Here is a 17,268-nt window from a genome sequence, read left to right as displayed (position 1 = left end):
TTGATCGAAACACTTTGAAGCGCAGTTCTGATTGAGCTACTTTTACAATTAGTAAAAACTATTACAAAATAGAAAGAAATACAGAAAATATGTATTTGAAAAGTCACCTGACGATAATAGAAAATCTATTTGACTTCTTATATGTACTTGTCTATAAATAGTCCGCCTCCCTGTGTGTTCCCTTTAAATCTCCTGCTTGCTTCCAAAGGAGTTGCTTCTTCTATTGTACACATCACAGGCACCTCTCTTTGCTGTGTCATGCCAGCAGATTTATTTTTAGCCAGTTTTTTTTTTTTGAAAGGCAGACTGGAACCTACCATCCTATACACGGGGCAAAGAGAAACAGGGAATACGGGGAAAGCTGGGGAGGGGCTTTTCAGCTCATCTAACCTGACTGATGCTGTGACTACAGGAAGCGACCGACACACTCCATCACACTCGGGACACACCCTTTCCTACCACACAGTGTGGTACAGTGCAGTGCAGTGGACAGGAGGTGGTTGAGAAACGGTGAGAGTTTGTATAACAGGCAGCAACTGCCTGAACAGAGGGAGGGATGGGAATGCTGAATCAGTGAAAATGCATGAAAGCCTGGGAGAGGGTGGAAGAGGGTAAACGGCAGGGGGAGAGGGAAGAGAAAGGTAACAGCGAGGGGTAGGCTGGGTAAAATGTACAGTGTGATTCCTTGTCGTTCATTCATCTATAATTTGTGAATATTGAGCTGGCAGTTCACCCTGATTTACATCAAGCTTCTCCTTAAGAGTCTTGCATCTCAGTGCTGATTTACAGTACAGTGCCTTTAAGCTGGAATTGTCCCTTTACAGTGTTCAATAAGTCAGGAAAGTCTCTCAGCTCTCAGTCAGATGGAGGTAGACCAGATGGTGCCTTTGCCAAGGTTGCCCCGGGTCGCCGTGTGTGGAGGTACCCATGGCAATGAGCTGTCCGGTGTGTATTTGGTGCGAGAGCTGCTGAAACTGCAGAGAGAAGTTATGAAGAAAGAGCAAGAGGAGGACTCGAAGCCTGCGTTGGTGCTGCTGGTGCTGTCAAACCCGCGGGCAATGCAGCATTGTCGCCGATACGTAGACACTGATCTGAACCGCTGCTTTACCCACGCCACCCTCAAGTAAGGCAACAATCAGAGATAACACTCATGGTGTCAGTTGTAAAATCAAAGAGCGTGCTGCTATTTTGTATTTTTCTTTATCCCCCAGTGGTCCCTTCTCAGACATGGCCCCCTATGAGATCATCAGGTCCCGAGAGCTGAACGCCCTGCTAGGACCCAAGGGCAGTCCGGAGGCAGTGGATCTGGTCTGCGACCTCCACAACACCACTGCCAACATGGGCCTGTGCTTCATCGGATACTCTGACTGTGACTGGATCTGCCTGCACATATTTAGACACCTGCAAGTGAGTAAACCAGCTTCTTAGTTTGAAATCTTTGCGCCCTGCATGTTTGTGAGCTAAAATTTGAGTTTTTTTAGAGGGAGATGCCAGATACACCAATGAGATTCCTACATTTTGATGTGTCCAACAAAGAGTCCTATTCCCTTGATTCACTGGGAAAACATGGCTTTGGTAAGTTTTTACAGCTTTTATAAATCTAGTCTAGTCAAAAGTGGCATTAGTGCGTGATAACTCTCAATTTAAATCCTTGATCTGCAGCCATGGAGATCGGCCCTCAGCCTCACGGCGTGGTGAGGTCAAACATCTATACAGCAATGAAAGTGGGTGTCCAGCACATGCTTGACTGGGTCCGCCTCTTTAACTCAGGTACATTTTTATAGACATATTACGGGCTGAGCTGAAACAATGCATCTTTGAGGCTCTCAGTTGGTTTCAATCACCTTCTCTGTTTATTACCAGGTAATGTGTTTGAGGGAGGATTTGTGGACGTGTTCACCATGGTTAAACACATCGACTACCCGAGAGACAGCGAGACCCGCAATATCACAGCAGCCATTCATCCTTGTCTCCAGGTACGGCCTGAGATACCTTCACTTAAAAGCAAAAAACTCCTTGGAATAAAACACTGAAGTACTGCCAAGCAATTATGTAAGTTAGACATAACCAGGGAGGCTGTAAAGTATGAAGAGGCGCACATAACATCAGAAACAAACTTTATAACAATAAAGTACGAGACATGTACAAAACACAAACAAAGAAGAAGAAGAAAGGCCCTTTGTCCCAAGAAAAATAATCACAGTCTGAACTCAAAAGCTGTTTGTGCAAGAATGAATCAAGTTTTATATTTAGCCTGTCGCCACACCTGCTGTCCAGAAGTGATTCATTCAGTCAGTGTGCGTTTTCTTTTACTGTAAAGTATAAACAATTACAACACAAGGTGAGGCCTTTTTTATTAAAGGAGCTTTGTCCCAGAGATGATACTTGTCAAGGGTTTGTGTTAAGTTGAAATCTTTGTTTCACCTATTTGGAATCTAAACGGAAAAGGATGGCCAAAGGTGACCGGATTAAAAATTAACACCTTTAATTTAATTCATGTGGCTAAAAGGCAGGCTGACTGGGTCAATGCCAACCTCGATAGTAAAAAAACAACAAGTCAGTTCAATTTATTTAAGATTAACACCGCTAAATGTCAGAAGCAGCTGTACAGGCAGACGCAATAAATAAATGTCTTTATCCATTATACTTTATACTGTGGTTTTTAAGGGAAATGTGTAATGTGGACGACATAGATTAAACTGCTTTAAGCTTTAGTCAACTGAGGAAACTTTAGTGAAAACTGAAATAAGAAAAAAGCTGAAGTAAAAATAAAAATGTGCTGGAAATGTCTGGGAGTTTCGTTAAATTTGTCAACACAACCAACCTGAGGAGGCTTTTGGTAGAGATGTTTACTGAGAATAGGATGGTTGCATAACTATCAGTCTGGTATATTGTATTTTTAAACTGTTCTGCACTTCTTAAATTTAGCTCCTGACATATGACATATGATTTTTTTATTTGCATTTAAAATAAGCACCTAGCATCACTTAATGATATTGCACTTTAAGCCACTGGAGCTTTGTTATGGCACTTTTAATCCTGTTAAATCCGACAGGTGTTGCTCAGCACCTAAACCATCTGCTTGTCCTCACAGGACCGAGACTTCTGCCTGCTCCACCCTGAAGACCCGCTGTTCCAGACGTTCTCAGGAGAAACAGTGAGGTATAAAGGCACTGAACCTCTCTATCCTTTCTTCATCAACGAATGCGCTTACTACGAGAAGGGCATCGCTCTCTCCCTGGCAAGAAAGAGGCGCATCACGATTCCTGCAATCCGGGTGCAGACGGAGCAGGAGCAACAAGCTAATGAGCAGGGATTTGCATCAGAAGAAGAGGAGTGAAGACGTTTCCAACACGAGAGTGATGGCTGAATTAAATTTTTACAAAAGCTTTCATTGAAATGATGGCATGCGTTATCTTTCACAGACATGCCACTGTGCATTCAGGAATTAAGTTTCTAGTAAGAATTGAATGTGTAAAAACAGATGGCATGAATTCATAGGCAATTTAATTATTTTAAATATTTAAATTAAAAAAATAGAAATTCACTACCGATTACTACAGCGATGATCAGGATATGTTCAAAATGAAGTGCGAAGAAGCTTGTAATAATATGACCTTTAAAGTACAGTCACTGTACTGTTTCAGGTTCCTTGAAATTAATAAGTCAACTGAGGAACATATATAGATCAAATAAACAACATAAACACCAGATTAAAAACCAATTCACAAGAAAATTACTTTTTGAATGTAAGCGGTCAGCAAAACAAATTAGTGAATGAGCACTACTGTATTTGCCTCCTTTTCTACAAAATCCGTGACAACATGATAAATATGATCAAAAAAAGTACACTGGGTAAACAAATTATACCACAATCTGAACCTAAAAACTAGCATAAATTCTAAATGAGTAAATATAACTTGAGTGAAACAATTACGGAAATGTATGCAAAGTATGTTCCCCTGAAATCATGGGAACATACTGCAATGACAGTAATCAGTGTCACTGCCTTTGTTCTTTTGTTCTTCCCGAGGCCAAATTCTTTCAGTCTGTTCCAAAGAAGCTACATAAAAAACTCCATTACGAAACAACTGGCTGAGCTGACAAAAAGCATGTGCGTTTTTGTTATACTCGGGGTGTGCCCAGTAGCTGAAAGTGGATGAACTAAATATATAAGGATTAGTTTCAACTGTGAATCATGCCAAGATATTCTTTTACAGATGGCTACTACAGGCTGAAATGTGTACGATAGGTCCACTTTCAAAATGGCTCTGCTCTGTTCCCCATCTATCGTGACATGCTGTACAACCACAAACTGTATATAAAAGATGGACACTGTGACCATGCTATGTCATTATAGTTTTCAGACCTTTTGACATTTTGTTTTAAAAAGTAAAACAAATCAACAGACTGAACCATACTCTGTGGAGCTATGGACATTTGACTATTGATATTGTTAGCTGCCATGGTTAGCATGGCAAATCTATAATTCACTGTGACATAAAATAGGCTGGGTATTTTGTTTGCCCCAAAAAACAGGTATAAAGCAAAATATAATTATAATTTGCAATGTTATAATTACTTTGAAAGTATTTGTCAAACTGAAATTACATTTACATAAATAACCTACTTTTAGATCAATGTTCCCTCTAAGCTGCGCGTGCGCAATTGCGCACTGCTGGCATGGTCTCTGCGCACAGAAATGAAATCTAACCTGAACTAAAATTAACTCATTCACTGCCATTGACGTCTATGGCAGTGAATGAGTTAAAATAAATATGTTAACAATTCTGTTTTGCAGTGTTAGTCAGTGACTGGCTGCTCCCGTATGGGATTAGAATGATGCCACCTTATTCCATAGTCCAGCCAATAATGCGATTCACATACGCAGCTAATCAACTTGGTTGACAGGCTATGACAGCGTCCTTATGTGCCGACACCGGTGTTTTAGCTAGCAAAGCAGCGTGGCTGATGTGGAGTGAAGCCACATTAATGACAACATGAACAACCATTGGAGACGTGAGCAGGACAGACGGAACAATTGACGGAAAAAGTGTGGACTTAATCCCAGTTTTTAAATTGTGTTGATAGGCCACGTAAAACCAAACCAAACCAAAATCAAAAAATTACTTTGGTTTCCTAAACATGGCATTTAGATGTTTAGGAAGGGGGGAAGTTTAGGAGTGTTTAGAGATGTGAGAGACTTGTGACTTGCGACGTTTAGCGCAAATCTTGTGTAGTTAGTGTGTAGTGTAGTCAATAGTTTTGTTGTGTGTGTCAGAACAATGAGGTGACTGCTGAATGTTGTAGGTGTTACAGGAGTGATACATCTCCTGTTGTCAGGCCTGCAGGTATCAGGCTGTTGTTCTCCTTCATCTCATAGTGGACAGAAAGTATTTTTTGGAGTGACCCAGATAATTTGTGTGGCATCAGATATGATGCAGAACAGCTGATTGTTCTGTAAATTCCAGAAAAACGCCTTGGCTGCATTTTTAGGTTAAACAGCTGCAAATAAACTTCGTTGTTTGCAAAACTCAGTTACTTTTTTGAAGAAGCAACTATATAATTAATTGCCCAACATAGGTCATTATATTCTGTATTATGCAGACACAGAGTTACAGGACTCTCTCCCAGACCACAAACTCATAATACAAGTCACAGCTTTATAGGAAGAAAAAAAAAAGAAAGTTGTGTTTTCAAAATTGGAGTTCAAGATATTTTTACTTTCAATAGTGTTAACATGCTACACAGGTCATGAACAAGATTTTTTTTCATTGTAAGTGGGCTAAAGCACTTAATTAAAAGTAGTCTAACATAAATGTAAATGCTGTAATTTGATTATTTTAATAAACCATGTAACTTGGATGGATTCGATGCTGGCGTGACCACAGTGCACACGTCTGCTGTTGCTCACAGTGGTCCAAACAGGGACCGCTCAGGGAGTTTGTGTGTTCGCTCAGACACATGAAAAATTAGATGTACTAGGTCACATTCCTGAAGCCTTAGTAAACTGTTTACTAATATAGTCTGTTGACATTTGAATATTGTGCTTACCAGAAAGCAGATGAACCACTGCTATTCTAAGTCAGAATCCAGTCAGACCTGCTCAGAAACTGGCACCTCCATAGGTCTGCGCATACAGAGAGAGGGAGATGTGAGATTGTTAGTAAATGAGGCATTTAAGTACCTTCCTCTGCATGTCACAAACTTCTGCATAGACTGGGGTAATTATTCAACATCACATGTAATTAATGCACTAGTATAGCTGAAGTTACATATGTGCAGCATGTCCTCCCCGCTGTTGTGGTTCCCTGGTTCTTTGTACTTTGGAGTAAACTGTTGAAGTAGAGTGAAACTTCGACACTCCAGCACCATCTTGGCACCTACAAGAGATCAGTTATTTCAGTGTTTAAGCACATTAAACTCCATTTACTGTATGAATTACATTCATTTCAAACGTTGCTGTCGTTTTTTTTTAAATCTCGGTGTATTTTCTATTTCCTGAGGAGAAACTGGCTGTACAAGCAAAGTCAAAATATAAAAGAAAAAAGGAAGCCGTGCAAGAGGCTGGCGCCGCGTTCAGGATGTACTCAGTGACTCACTCTGCGACAGTTGGGCTACGGTGATGATTCCTGCAATCCGAGTGCAGGCGGAGCAGGAGCAACAAGCTGATGAGCAGGAATTTGCATCAAAAGATGTTAACCACATGAGACTGATGACTGAATTCAGTTTTTACAAAACTTTTTATTGAAATGGTGACATGTGTTATGCTTGTTCACACTCACACACGATATTTAAATACACAGTTATCAACTGCTGCAGCTCACGACAGGGGGATTAAGCACTCTTTCACAAACAACACATGGTAGTGTGCATTCAGGGATTGAGTTTCCAGTATTTAAAGGGGGAATGTGTAAAATACAACGTGTTTCATAATGAGACGAACAATGCATCATTTCAGATATTCATGAAGCTCATAAATCTTTATCAGCAGTGATATTTCACAAACAGATATCATGAATTTGTGGGTAATAGTGGTATTTTTTCTCCCCAAATGTAATTATTTTAATATTTACATTTTAAAAATATAGAAATTCACCACTGATTACTACAGCAATGGTCAGAATATGTTTGAAATTAATTTAGGTGCAAAGAAATGCTGTAGCTTATCATAATATGGCCTTTAAAGTACATTCATAGTGCCAACCAGGGAAATGAGACTAAAACAGTTTGTTTGTTTTTCAGCACATTAATCCGTCATCTGAGGGACATACATCGATCAAATAAACAACAAAAAACACCCAAATATGAACTAAGAAAATTACTTTCATGAATGTATGTGCTCAACTAAAAAAAAAATAGTAAATGAGCACTACTGTGGTTTTCACTTTTTTCTACAAAAATCAGTCACAACATGATGTGATCAAAAAGCAAACAAAGCAATGCAATACATACATCGTGTAGTAAACAAATTATACACACAGTCTGAACATAATAACTACCATAAACAATAAATAAATAAATAAACTTAAGTAAAAAAACAACAACAACAACAGAGGATTTGAAACAGAATTGTAAATTAAATTCTAGTCATGGGAACATTGTGTAAATACAACAAACCTGTGGCCACATTCTTCAAGTGCAACGAACAGGAACGTCATCACATTCAGCTGCAATCACGTGTGGCAGACTAGAAAATTTCACCAGCAGAGGTCTGTAAATACACACTTTTCCCAGACTCTAGTACTTCTTTTATTACAAAGTGTGCTTACTTATCACTAAAGTGCCTTCTGTCATCGCCATTTAAATGATAAAAATCACACATATCAAGGAACAGTAGTCAGTGTGCAGCTTTTTTTGGTTAAATTAAAAAAAAAAAACTACAAATTTGACTTCCTTTGCGAAATACGTCATCAACAAAATCAACAAAAATTGCGCAGGTTAAAATATTTTCCATTATACGTCAGTTGACTTGATTATATTTTTACAATGGAAGCTTTATATTGGACTGAAGAAAACTATGACAACAACTGTGACGTTTTTAAAAGATAAAATTAAATCCTGTTCAATTTTCAACAGATCAAAGATGTTTAAAAATGTGCAGTACGCATGTGCCCTTATGACAAACAGGAAGAACAGCAATATCACAAAATCTCTGTAATCTGATAAGATGGGATGAGAAGGAAGGAAAACTGAAGTCAGTACACATGAAACCTGTGTAAACTGTCATTTAAGAACTTGCTTTTACTTTTCTTCCAAACAAGATTTGTTTTTTAAAATTTATCTGGCACTCTGATACCAGGTATGCAGTTCACGGGGTCATGCCTTCTTATCACTGCCTCCAAAGAACAAAACTATGAAAATAAATCGCAATATATCTACTTTTCCGATGTGACTGACCTGCACTTTGGAGATTTTGATTACATTTATGTTGTATGAAAGTAGGGCACTGCTAATGCTTCTCTACTTCGTTTCAAGTTAGTCTGAAGCACACGTATACTACATATTGTTCTGGTAAATCTGATTTGCAAACCATTTCCATCCCCCAGGAGATAAAAATCAAATCTGTTAACGCAGCAAGAAGGGTCATTAGTGTACAGGACATGCAAAAATTCTTAATCCTTGAGAGACAAAAACACGTAGAGGAAAACCCCCCACAACTCATTAAGAAAACGAATCTTGGTGTCAGACTCTAAACAGGGCTTAAGATCCAGAGCTAAATCTCAGTTTATGCCACCCGGTAGGCAGTCATGCGGTAGTAGTTCTGACTATGGCTGCGCGCCGCCCACACTAGCAGGGCAGCAGCCATCATGTGGAGAGGTGAAGAAATGAGGACCAGGTACAGCGACCAGCCGAGAGAGCCGTCCACTTTGTCGGGTAGCATCGACACCCTGTGGAGCAGGTCCATCCCCGCCAGGTAGCAGCACACTGTGGCTAAGGTGCAGAGACCTGGATGGCGTACAGACACACTTAGTTAGGGTTTAATCACTTATCAGATTTCAAATTTATGTTTAGGTAGAAATTTTTGTGCTTATAGTTTGGTATTCACTTCGTAATAAGTCAAATGCTAAGCGTCCAGATAGTATATTTATTATTTTGCAGCATCACTGCTTGTTTCACATTAGATTGGTTAATGTGGAAAAAGCTCGACTATTAGGAAATAATATTAATGGAAACCTTCTTCTCGTATGGAAAAGTATTCGCTGTGAGCTAAAAGCTTGAGCTCCAGACTGCTTGAAACACTCTGCTTGTTAAATTTAATGCAAACAGTGTGTTTCAGACGGTGGTTGAACTGAAAAATAAGGATTATTTTGAATGTTTTATCAAGTTTCTTTTAGTGACCAGGAATAAAAGCTGAAAATGTGCATGATAGGTCCACTTTGCCAACAGATCTGCTTGGTTCCCAGTCATGAGAATGTGAGATTGACTCAACATGCACTATAACCACAGACTGTGCATAAAAAAATGGACACTGACTAGATTACGTCATTGTGATTTTCATGCCTCACAAAAGCAATAACAAACCATGGAGAGAACTATATTTAAATAAGTTTGTAGAGTTACTTTCAGATGTAAAAGTTTACATCCCTGAACCCTTATTAAAATGTTTAATTGCACAGTCTGACAACATGTATGGATTTCAACATTGCTCCTACCAGCCAGCATGTGAAGCACTCCTATTCCAAGAGTTGGTGTGAGGCTTCGGCACAGACAGGCACAGAATCCAGTCAGAGCTGCCAACACCACTAGACCCAGAGACACCAACGGCAGCAGAAACTGGCACCTCCACAGATCTGCGCACACACAGAGGGATGTGCGAGATAAGATTCTGCCCTGACTGGGATTGATGTAGTACTCAACATCAGATGTAAGTAATGCACTACTTAGACAAGAGGCTGAATCTAATATAGAATATTCTCACAGCTAAAGTGTGCTTTTTGCATATTTTAAAAAGCATAAACTTGTGGCTGAGCTTACATGTGCGCACCATGTCCTCCCCGCTGTTGTGGTTCCCTGGTTCTTTGTACTTTGGAGTAAACTGTTGAGGTAGAGTGAAGCTTCGACACTCCAGCACCGTCTTGGCACCTGCAAGAGATCAGGCTCCCGTTTATACTCCATTTACTGCGCATTTGAATTAAATTTTCATTTCAAACATTGAGTTTCGTACTACCTGTGGAGAAACTGGTTGTACAAATGCGCACAAAATGTAAAGGAAAAGTGAAAGCCCTGAGAAAACTTTCTCACATTATGAAAAGAAATATAGCGTTAAGCACGACAGGAAATACCTACTGTACGGTTGGTTTTTCACCTACAAATGAAAGTGATCGTAAGGCCCAGGTAGAAATTGGTGATCAAAAAAACTGAGTGATCAAACTAATTGGCAACAGTGGTTAAAATTGAATGGCATGTTGGTGTGGTGGTTAGCACCAGAAAGCGAAAATCCACTCTGTTTGGAGTTTGCACGTTCTCCCCGTGCTTAGGTGGGTTCTCTCCCAATAGGCCAGCTTCCTCCCACAGTCCAAAACATGCAGTTAGTGGGGTTGGGTTAACTGGTGATTTTAAATTGGCTGTAGCTATGAATAATTTTTTTGTATGTGTCAGCCCTGCAGGGGACAGGCAGACCTGTCTGGGATACACACAGCCTCTTGCCCTGTGACAGCTGGCACAGGGTCAAGCCCCCCCCCCCCCCACGTGACCCTATAATGAATAATTGGAGGAACAGGGTTGGAATTGATTTCCTGTCTAAGTCTGTGTAGTGGGAAACAAAATAAAATGCTCTGCATAGAGATGTGATGAAAACAGAGGAGAGGCCTGGGAATATACCACACCTGCCTGAGACCAGATGCTCAATTAGAGAGCAGCAAAAGCCATCTCTGTATAGTTTAAACCATCTGAGACGTGAATGATCCAACTTCACGTAAAGCTACAAGGACACTGTGCTACTGACGTCACCACATATACATACCTGGCTCTTTGTACCAGTGAGCGTTGGCAGGAACAAGCACACACCGCCACCAGAGGCCCACAGTCCCGTTAAGACGGAACAGCGTGTCGCTGTAGGTTTTCTCATCGAATTCTCCGTCTATGAACTCCTCGTACAGCGAGCGCAACTCGGAAATGTTGGCCTCTCCGCGCACTGTGGGGCTGCTGTACTGGTACCAGTGCTGCGTTCCGATTGCCACCGACAGATACACGGTGGCTATGATGCTCAGCACGCAGGCGATGACCAGAGCTGTGGCGTAGCGATTGTCAACCATTGTTCACCGAGACAGAGACACGTCAGAAGGGATTAAGTTGATGCCAGCGGTCAAATCGTCGCCCGATCGTTGCGCCTCAATTTGGTCGACATACGATGCTTCCAGTCCCCCCCACCCTCGCTTCTATCGCAACCACATTGGCATTGGTAACCTTGAAAAACGCACTGTGCTGTATACGGCGGCAGTGCTTTATTTTAATGATTGATACTGATCTCCAGTTCTGCACGAACGCTCAGCGTCAGCAACCCTGCAGCCCGGCTTGGATGCGCCATCTGTTCCCTTGTCCCACTTCTACAGATGGTGGGTGGCCCGACGCTGCGACGGTTCCAGAACAACAAGAGTCCACCACCACCTAAACAACAATCCAGGAAAGAAAGCAAAAAGAGAAGCCGTTATACGATAGGCTAAGCCCACCAGCTTGCAAATGCAAATTGCATGTGTCTGATGGCAGGTTGATGCACCCAGGATGCTAGGAGTTGTAAACACACTAATCCCTGCGTTTTTCTCTTCCGGTTCCGCCGGTCAGCACAAATTAAAAATAGCCTCGTTTAATAGCGCGTACCTCAGTGGTTCCAAAACTTTTTTTTTTTTGTTGGGCCCCCCTTTGTTTTACAAGAAAAATGTTTTTTTCCTGTGTAATAACATTCAAAATTGCTATCAATACATTTTTAAAATGCCTCTCTGTGCAAAATAGGTTCAAAAACATAAACAATTGTGGGATACTGTTTGTCCGTGATTTGGACAGGGGGAACAAATTGTGGCAGGATCAGCCTGATATTATTTGTATCCCACTGTAACTTTACTGTATAAAGAGCTAACATCTCCAAAATGTCAGGAGTAGTTAGTCATTATAAGAAGTGTTTATGAACTAAAAATCAAGACTGTTTGTCCGTGATTTGGACAGCCCAGCGCTGCTCCCGATGCAGGGGAAAACCAATTCTGCAGGGGAGACCTACCTTGGCACTTGTGCAGGTGAAGCCAAGGGGAAGATATGCTTCACCATATTTTCTAGTCTTTGGCTTGGAAGGAAGTTGGTTTGGAAACACATTTGGCGATGCTTCATCTCCTGCTTTGCGTTTGTGTGGAAGCCCCGTCAAAAACCTGTCCATTATGCTAGCAGTGTCCAAGCCGTCTTTTTTTTTTCACACCGCCCCCCCCCCCTGGCGTTCCTGGTGAGCAGCCACAGACCCTCACAGGCTGACAAAGTGCTGCCTCGGTAAACATGGACTTTTGGGACTAGCTAGTCTCAAAAGATGCCCTGTGATCGTCCAGCTTTATTTTTTTTTTACTTTTCGAACATTTTGGTCAATTACGCGTTAGAAAAATGTCCTCCAAACCCACTAATGCCTTTAAAATTAGTAGTATTATTGTAGGGTCCTTACTTTACAATATAAAGCGTCTTAAGCTTACTGTTATTACCGCCGATCTAAGCCGACTGCGCTATATTTTTTTACGCATTGAATGCGTAACCCCCCCACCCCCCCAAACTGACGCTGTTTCAGTCCTCGAATGTGCTTTGTAAAACTTTGAAACACGCTTAACTGTTTAAACAAGTGAAAGGCACTTGAAAAATAGATTTGGTTCGATTTGATTATTAATAAAATTAAGTAGGTGAGAAGTTGGCCCATAATTAAAATCACATTGTGTGGTATGCAGAAAACAAGACTTGGCCTACGCTTTGCCAGCCTGTAATTATTATGTACAAATGTAGGCCGCACGGCCTCCAGTGCTAAAATGAATTAATGAAATATATCATTAAATGGACTGGTTCTGATATAGTGTATTTCTACTCTATCTGAGCACTCAAAGAGCTTTACACACCTTGTCTCATTCATTACAAGCACTTTTTCTTAAGTTCTTTCTACCTAACATTCACACTCCAGATGACTGGAGACTGGAGCAGACAGGGATTTAAACCACCAACCTTCCAGTTAGTAGGTGACCTGCTCTATCACACGAGCTACAGCTACCCCAAAAATGTGCTATCAAATAAATACAATTTCAAAATAAGTACACTGATGTTTTAAATGAAATGAATAGACATGTATGTATCTTAATAATGACACATTTAATGGATTATTTAATTATATATTTATTTAATTAATTTGCCACTCGTGGCCCTCCACATTGGGCAGGCTTACTGGTGAGTTGTTAGTAGTGAATGTTAAATAGAAAGCACCCCTGAGTATGTGGTTGACCTTTTGGTCGATTGAATGCGCGTTTAAAATCTCCAATGGTGATTTCATTCTTGCAAGGTAGTTAATTGGGCACCATGGACTCCCATGATAAAAAATGGCCAACTTTACAGCTGAAATGAACATGTTAAATCCTGTTTTGTTTTTGTTTGTTTTAAAAAAAAAAAAAGACTGAGTAGCCAATTTGTCGCTATAAGGGGGTTAGTTTTATATTTGTATTTTTTAATAAGATTAAATGTTGTTATTCTTATCATGTCATCCTTGAGTAGTTTTAAATGCAGACTATCCAAAAGTACAGAAAATGGGTATTTAAAAAGCCATCTCACAATAAAAGAAAATGTATCTGTCAGTGCGCCCCAGGGTGGCTGTGGCTACAATGTAGCTTGCCATCACCAGTGTGTGAATGGGTGGATGACTGGATGTGTAAAGCGCTTTGGGGTCCTTAGGGACTAGTAAAGCGCTATACAAATACAGGCCATTTACCATTTCTTTCTTTCCTTCAAACAGTCCACCTCCCTATGTGTTCCCTTTAAATCTTGTTGCCTTTATTTTCCCTGCTGAAGAAGCTGCTTCTTCCACTGTACACATCACAGGCGCCTCTCTTGCTATGTTATACCAACAGGTTTTATTCATAGACACTCCCTTTTTTCTGTCTCCAGCCTGTCTGTCTATCTGTGCATCTATCTATCTGTAACTTGTACAAGAAAATCACTGTGCGTTACTTTGAAACACACACACATGCACTGTGATGTTTCTTTGTTTTCTGTTTAAGGAAACAAAACGTTTGCTACTATTTGTCAATAACAGTAAGTTATGATTTTTACATTTTTAAATGATGAACAAAATAAGACTAACATCGACTAACAAGAAGTCAATGAGTCAGTATGTTTCAAAATAGAACAACAGCAACAGTCACAGTGAGTGCTGGGAATCAGTTTATGTGTTTTCTTTTTGGTGTTTCCGGTTTTACTTGTCTCTCAAGTGCCGATAAACAAGACAGCTGTTGCAGTTGTTAGGATCTTTTATACAATTTCAATAGCAGTTCACTTTATTATTGTAATTTTTTAACAAAAATAAAAGCACAGCCATTTTAATAGTAACAAAAAAAGTTACTATACAAAAAAGTCAGTTAACCTTTTGGAACCGAGACTTAAAGCTGCTGTTTTTTAATAGTTCTTGCATGATGGGCATTTGCATTTGATGAGTCAATCACATTTTAGCTTGGAGCATGTTCTCACTAAAATGCTATTCTCCTGAATCTGACTAAAGTCTGCACCCTCAGTATTCATCTGTTGTCTTTTTGCTTTCTCTACTAAATTTAAATGCTGTACAAAATGTACAAAAAAAAGCAAGCAAAGCCTTTTTCTTGGACATCATACAAGGAAAAACAACAACGACTGCTGTCTATTATTGTACTATAAAAAGAAACTTACCCAGAATGAAAAGCATATGAGATGTAAAGTTATTCAGTCCCCTTCTATTATCTGCATGTTTTCCAAAGTGTTACTGACTCACACCTTATGTGACAACCCCCATTTGTTAGATTTCTTAAAGTTGATGAGATGGCTCAACAGGTTTGTACTGAGGTGTTGAAACACCATACTGGTAGCCAAATAATAACAAGCATCGCTTGGAAGTCTTTCAGTTTGCTTGGTCTTGTTGAATGTCCCCAATCTTTGATCTTTGGGCTAAAGGAAAAACAACACTTGGTGTTTAATGCTCAATCAACAATCTCTTTATTCAATAGACACTTTGAGCATTACAAACTTCCGGACGGGACATGTGCACGGGAGGGTATCCGGCAAATCTCGAAGTGTCTGACCATTTCTCCAAAGTCATAAAACCTAAACATCCACATTCTTTCTCTCTCTCAGTGTTAGAGAATGTTTTATATCAGGAATGGGATATAAAACAGTGTTATATCCCATTCCTGTTTTTCTTCTCGGAATAAACAATCAATTACAATCAAACAGTCAGTCTGCTGGTCCCTCTCTAGTCTAAACAACAGTGTTTTCAGTAACTTTCCACTAGAAGATGGTCCCCTGTTATCTACTTTCTCCCAGGCAAGCGTAAGCAAAAGTCTATAGCATTCTACCCCCCGAGGACACGTAGTCTAATGCCCTTATTTTTCAGGGCCATGTCCTATTTATTTGTATCCTTGGGCTTTGTCATAGATTCAGATAAAGAAATGGTGACAAATGAGCTGTTTTTGCAGTGCAAGTACAAGTCATCTGGTATGTGTAGAAGCCGTTTTTTTAATGCGCCAATGACTCAAAAGTCAGCGTCAAGTGTCTGTCAGTGTTCAATGAAAAACTCTGGAAGACATCTAGAATCCCTGGAATACTATTTCTCAAGACTATTAAATAAAAAAAAATTGCTACAAAGTCTGGCTCTATGAAGAAATAAAGGGCGGCTCCAGACTTTTGCACAAAGTTATATGGGATTCTTTCGAGTGACTGCATATTAACATGAGTAATATACGAGTATAAAATCATTTATGTGTAGAGCTGGGATCACGTGTTGCAGTAAGCTCATCTCAACACAGTATTGTGCTTAGTGATCCATTTTCTACTTCATAGTTTCTACACAAAGCCTGCCAGTTGTATAATATCTGAATCAGTTTAAATATCCTATTTCGCTTCACAGACAGTGGAGCAGATTATACCGTAATTTTGAGATTGTGTTTGTCTGACTTATCAGCAGATCACTCTTAAGTATCTTAAACCACTGAAACGTTTCATGATATAATTTGGCTGAATTTTACATCAGACATTAATTAACTAATAAATAATTAAGCCTCACTTGTTCTCAGTGTGCACAACTATTATTTGAAGTGTTGCGTCAATGTCTGTGTTGTTTTCTGCTTTGTACTTCCCCACATATCATCTGCCAGTCAAACAGGATTAGTGATCCTGTCGCTTCAGGGGAGATTAGGCTTGCTGCATACTTTTAAACCTGCATAACAACAATTCTGCTAAACCAAAAGAAAAGGCACATACAAACAACTTAACGAACAAAAGTGCAGCTTACGTGCTTCTTCAAATTATACTCAAGGCGGTTTTGAGCGTTCATCTGTTAAAGGTCATCATAATACATAGCACAAATAATTTTCATTCTTCACATGTGAAGCAGTCATTACCATAGTGAAATGCTGTTTGGAATATGAGATTAAAATATGCATGGCACACATTGCACAATGCACTAGCAATGGTGGTGTTGTTTTTTTGTTTTTGTTTTTTTAGTTAAAGTGCTTTATTGTTTGTTTTTTGGATCTGAGGAACAATCTGTGTAGTAGTCTAATGAAAAAAGCTGCTGCTTTGCCATTTATTTCTTTGAAAAGAGTGCTTTTAGTTATGTTAAGACATAGATGCATATAAAAAAAATCATCAGCCTATTGGTTTTGCTTTTATCAGACTAACATTACTTCTAATAGGCGTAATGTGTAGGTAAATGTAGGTGTGATGGGGTAAATCCATGTCATGAAAACAGTATCATCTTGAGGTAAGTAACTGATAATTATATATAGTTGTGTGCAAAAGTCTTAAAGCTGTCACCAACAAAGTGTTTTGTACAAAGTAGTAAATACATTTCAGTAAGCATGTTTAATACTTTTTCTCTGGGTCAGTTCTCACTATTACACAAAACTTAATATATGAACATCTACTGGTCTGATTTCTTTCCTGTTTGATGGGATGAGTTGCTGCTGACCACAGAATTTCATGCCAGTAGCACCTTTAGAAATATATTTATATATTCAGTACTTAGATGTACAACAAGGTTTCTCAGACTTCACAAGTGGTTTCTCAATAGTTCCC

At 39.7% G+C, this 17,268-nt stretch overlaps 2 protein-coding genes across 4 annotated transcripts; one reads left to right on the top strand and one right to left on the bottom strand.

Annotated features, from left to right (window-relative positions):
• Nucleotides 1–250: 250 nt before the first annotated feature.
• On the top strand, nt 251–4,742 carry LOC102309880 (N-acyl-aromatic-L-amino acid amidohydrolase (carboxylate-forming) B). 2 transcript variants are annotated; one of them, XM_005939630.3, is made up of 7 exons: nt 251–510; nt 825–1,123; nt 1,212–1,407; nt 1,482–1,575; nt 1,663–1,770; nt 1,864–1,976; nt 3,095–4,742. In XM_005939630.3, exons 2-7 carry the CDS (start codon nt 864–866, stop codon nt 3,338–3,340), a joined length of 1,017 nt encoding a protein of 338 aa, XP_005939692.1. In that variant the 5' UTR covers nt 251–510; nt 825–863; the 3' UTR covers nt 3,341–4,742. The 2 variants fall into 2 exon arrangements, with proteins under 2 accessions (XP_005939692.1, XP_005939691.1); XM_005939629.3 differs by having other exon boundaries at nt 251–1,123.
• A 1,212-nt stretch (nt 4,743–5,954) lies between these two features.
• On the bottom strand, nt 5,955–15,043 carry LOC102309357 (claudin domain-containing protein 1). Of its 2 annotated transcripts, none has more exons than XM_042227430.1 (5): nt 14,887–15,043; nt 10,967–11,610; nt 9,979–10,086; nt 9,657–9,794; nt 5,955–8,949 (listed from the first exon to the last, which is right to left on the bottom strand). In XM_042227430.1, exons 2-5 carry the CDS (start codon nt 11,256–11,258, stop codon nt 8,729–8,731), a joined length of 759 nt encoding a protein of 252 aa, XP_042083364.1. In that variant the 5' UTR covers nt 11,259–11,610; nt 14,887–15,043; the 3' UTR covers nt 5,955–8,728. The 2 variants fall into 2 exon arrangements, 1 of the variants encoding a protein (XP_042083364.1); XR_006055242.1 differs by lacking the exon at nt 14,887–15,043 and having other exon boundaries at nt 5,956–6,130; nt 6,276–8,949; nt 10,967–11,896.
• Nucleotides 15,044–17,268: the final 2,225 nt, after the last annotated feature.

Source organism: Haplochromis burtoni, unplaced genomic scaffold, assembly GCF_018398535.1.
Source record: "Haplochromis burtoni strain Fernald_Lab_line unplaced genomic scaffold, NCSU_Asbu1 Contig_260, whole genome shotgun sequence".
Taxonomy (NCBI): Eukaryota; Metazoa; Chordata; class Actinopteri; order Cichliformes; family Cichlidae; genus Haplochromis; species Haplochromis burtoni.
This window is presented reverse-complemented; position numbering and strand designations above follow the sequence as displayed.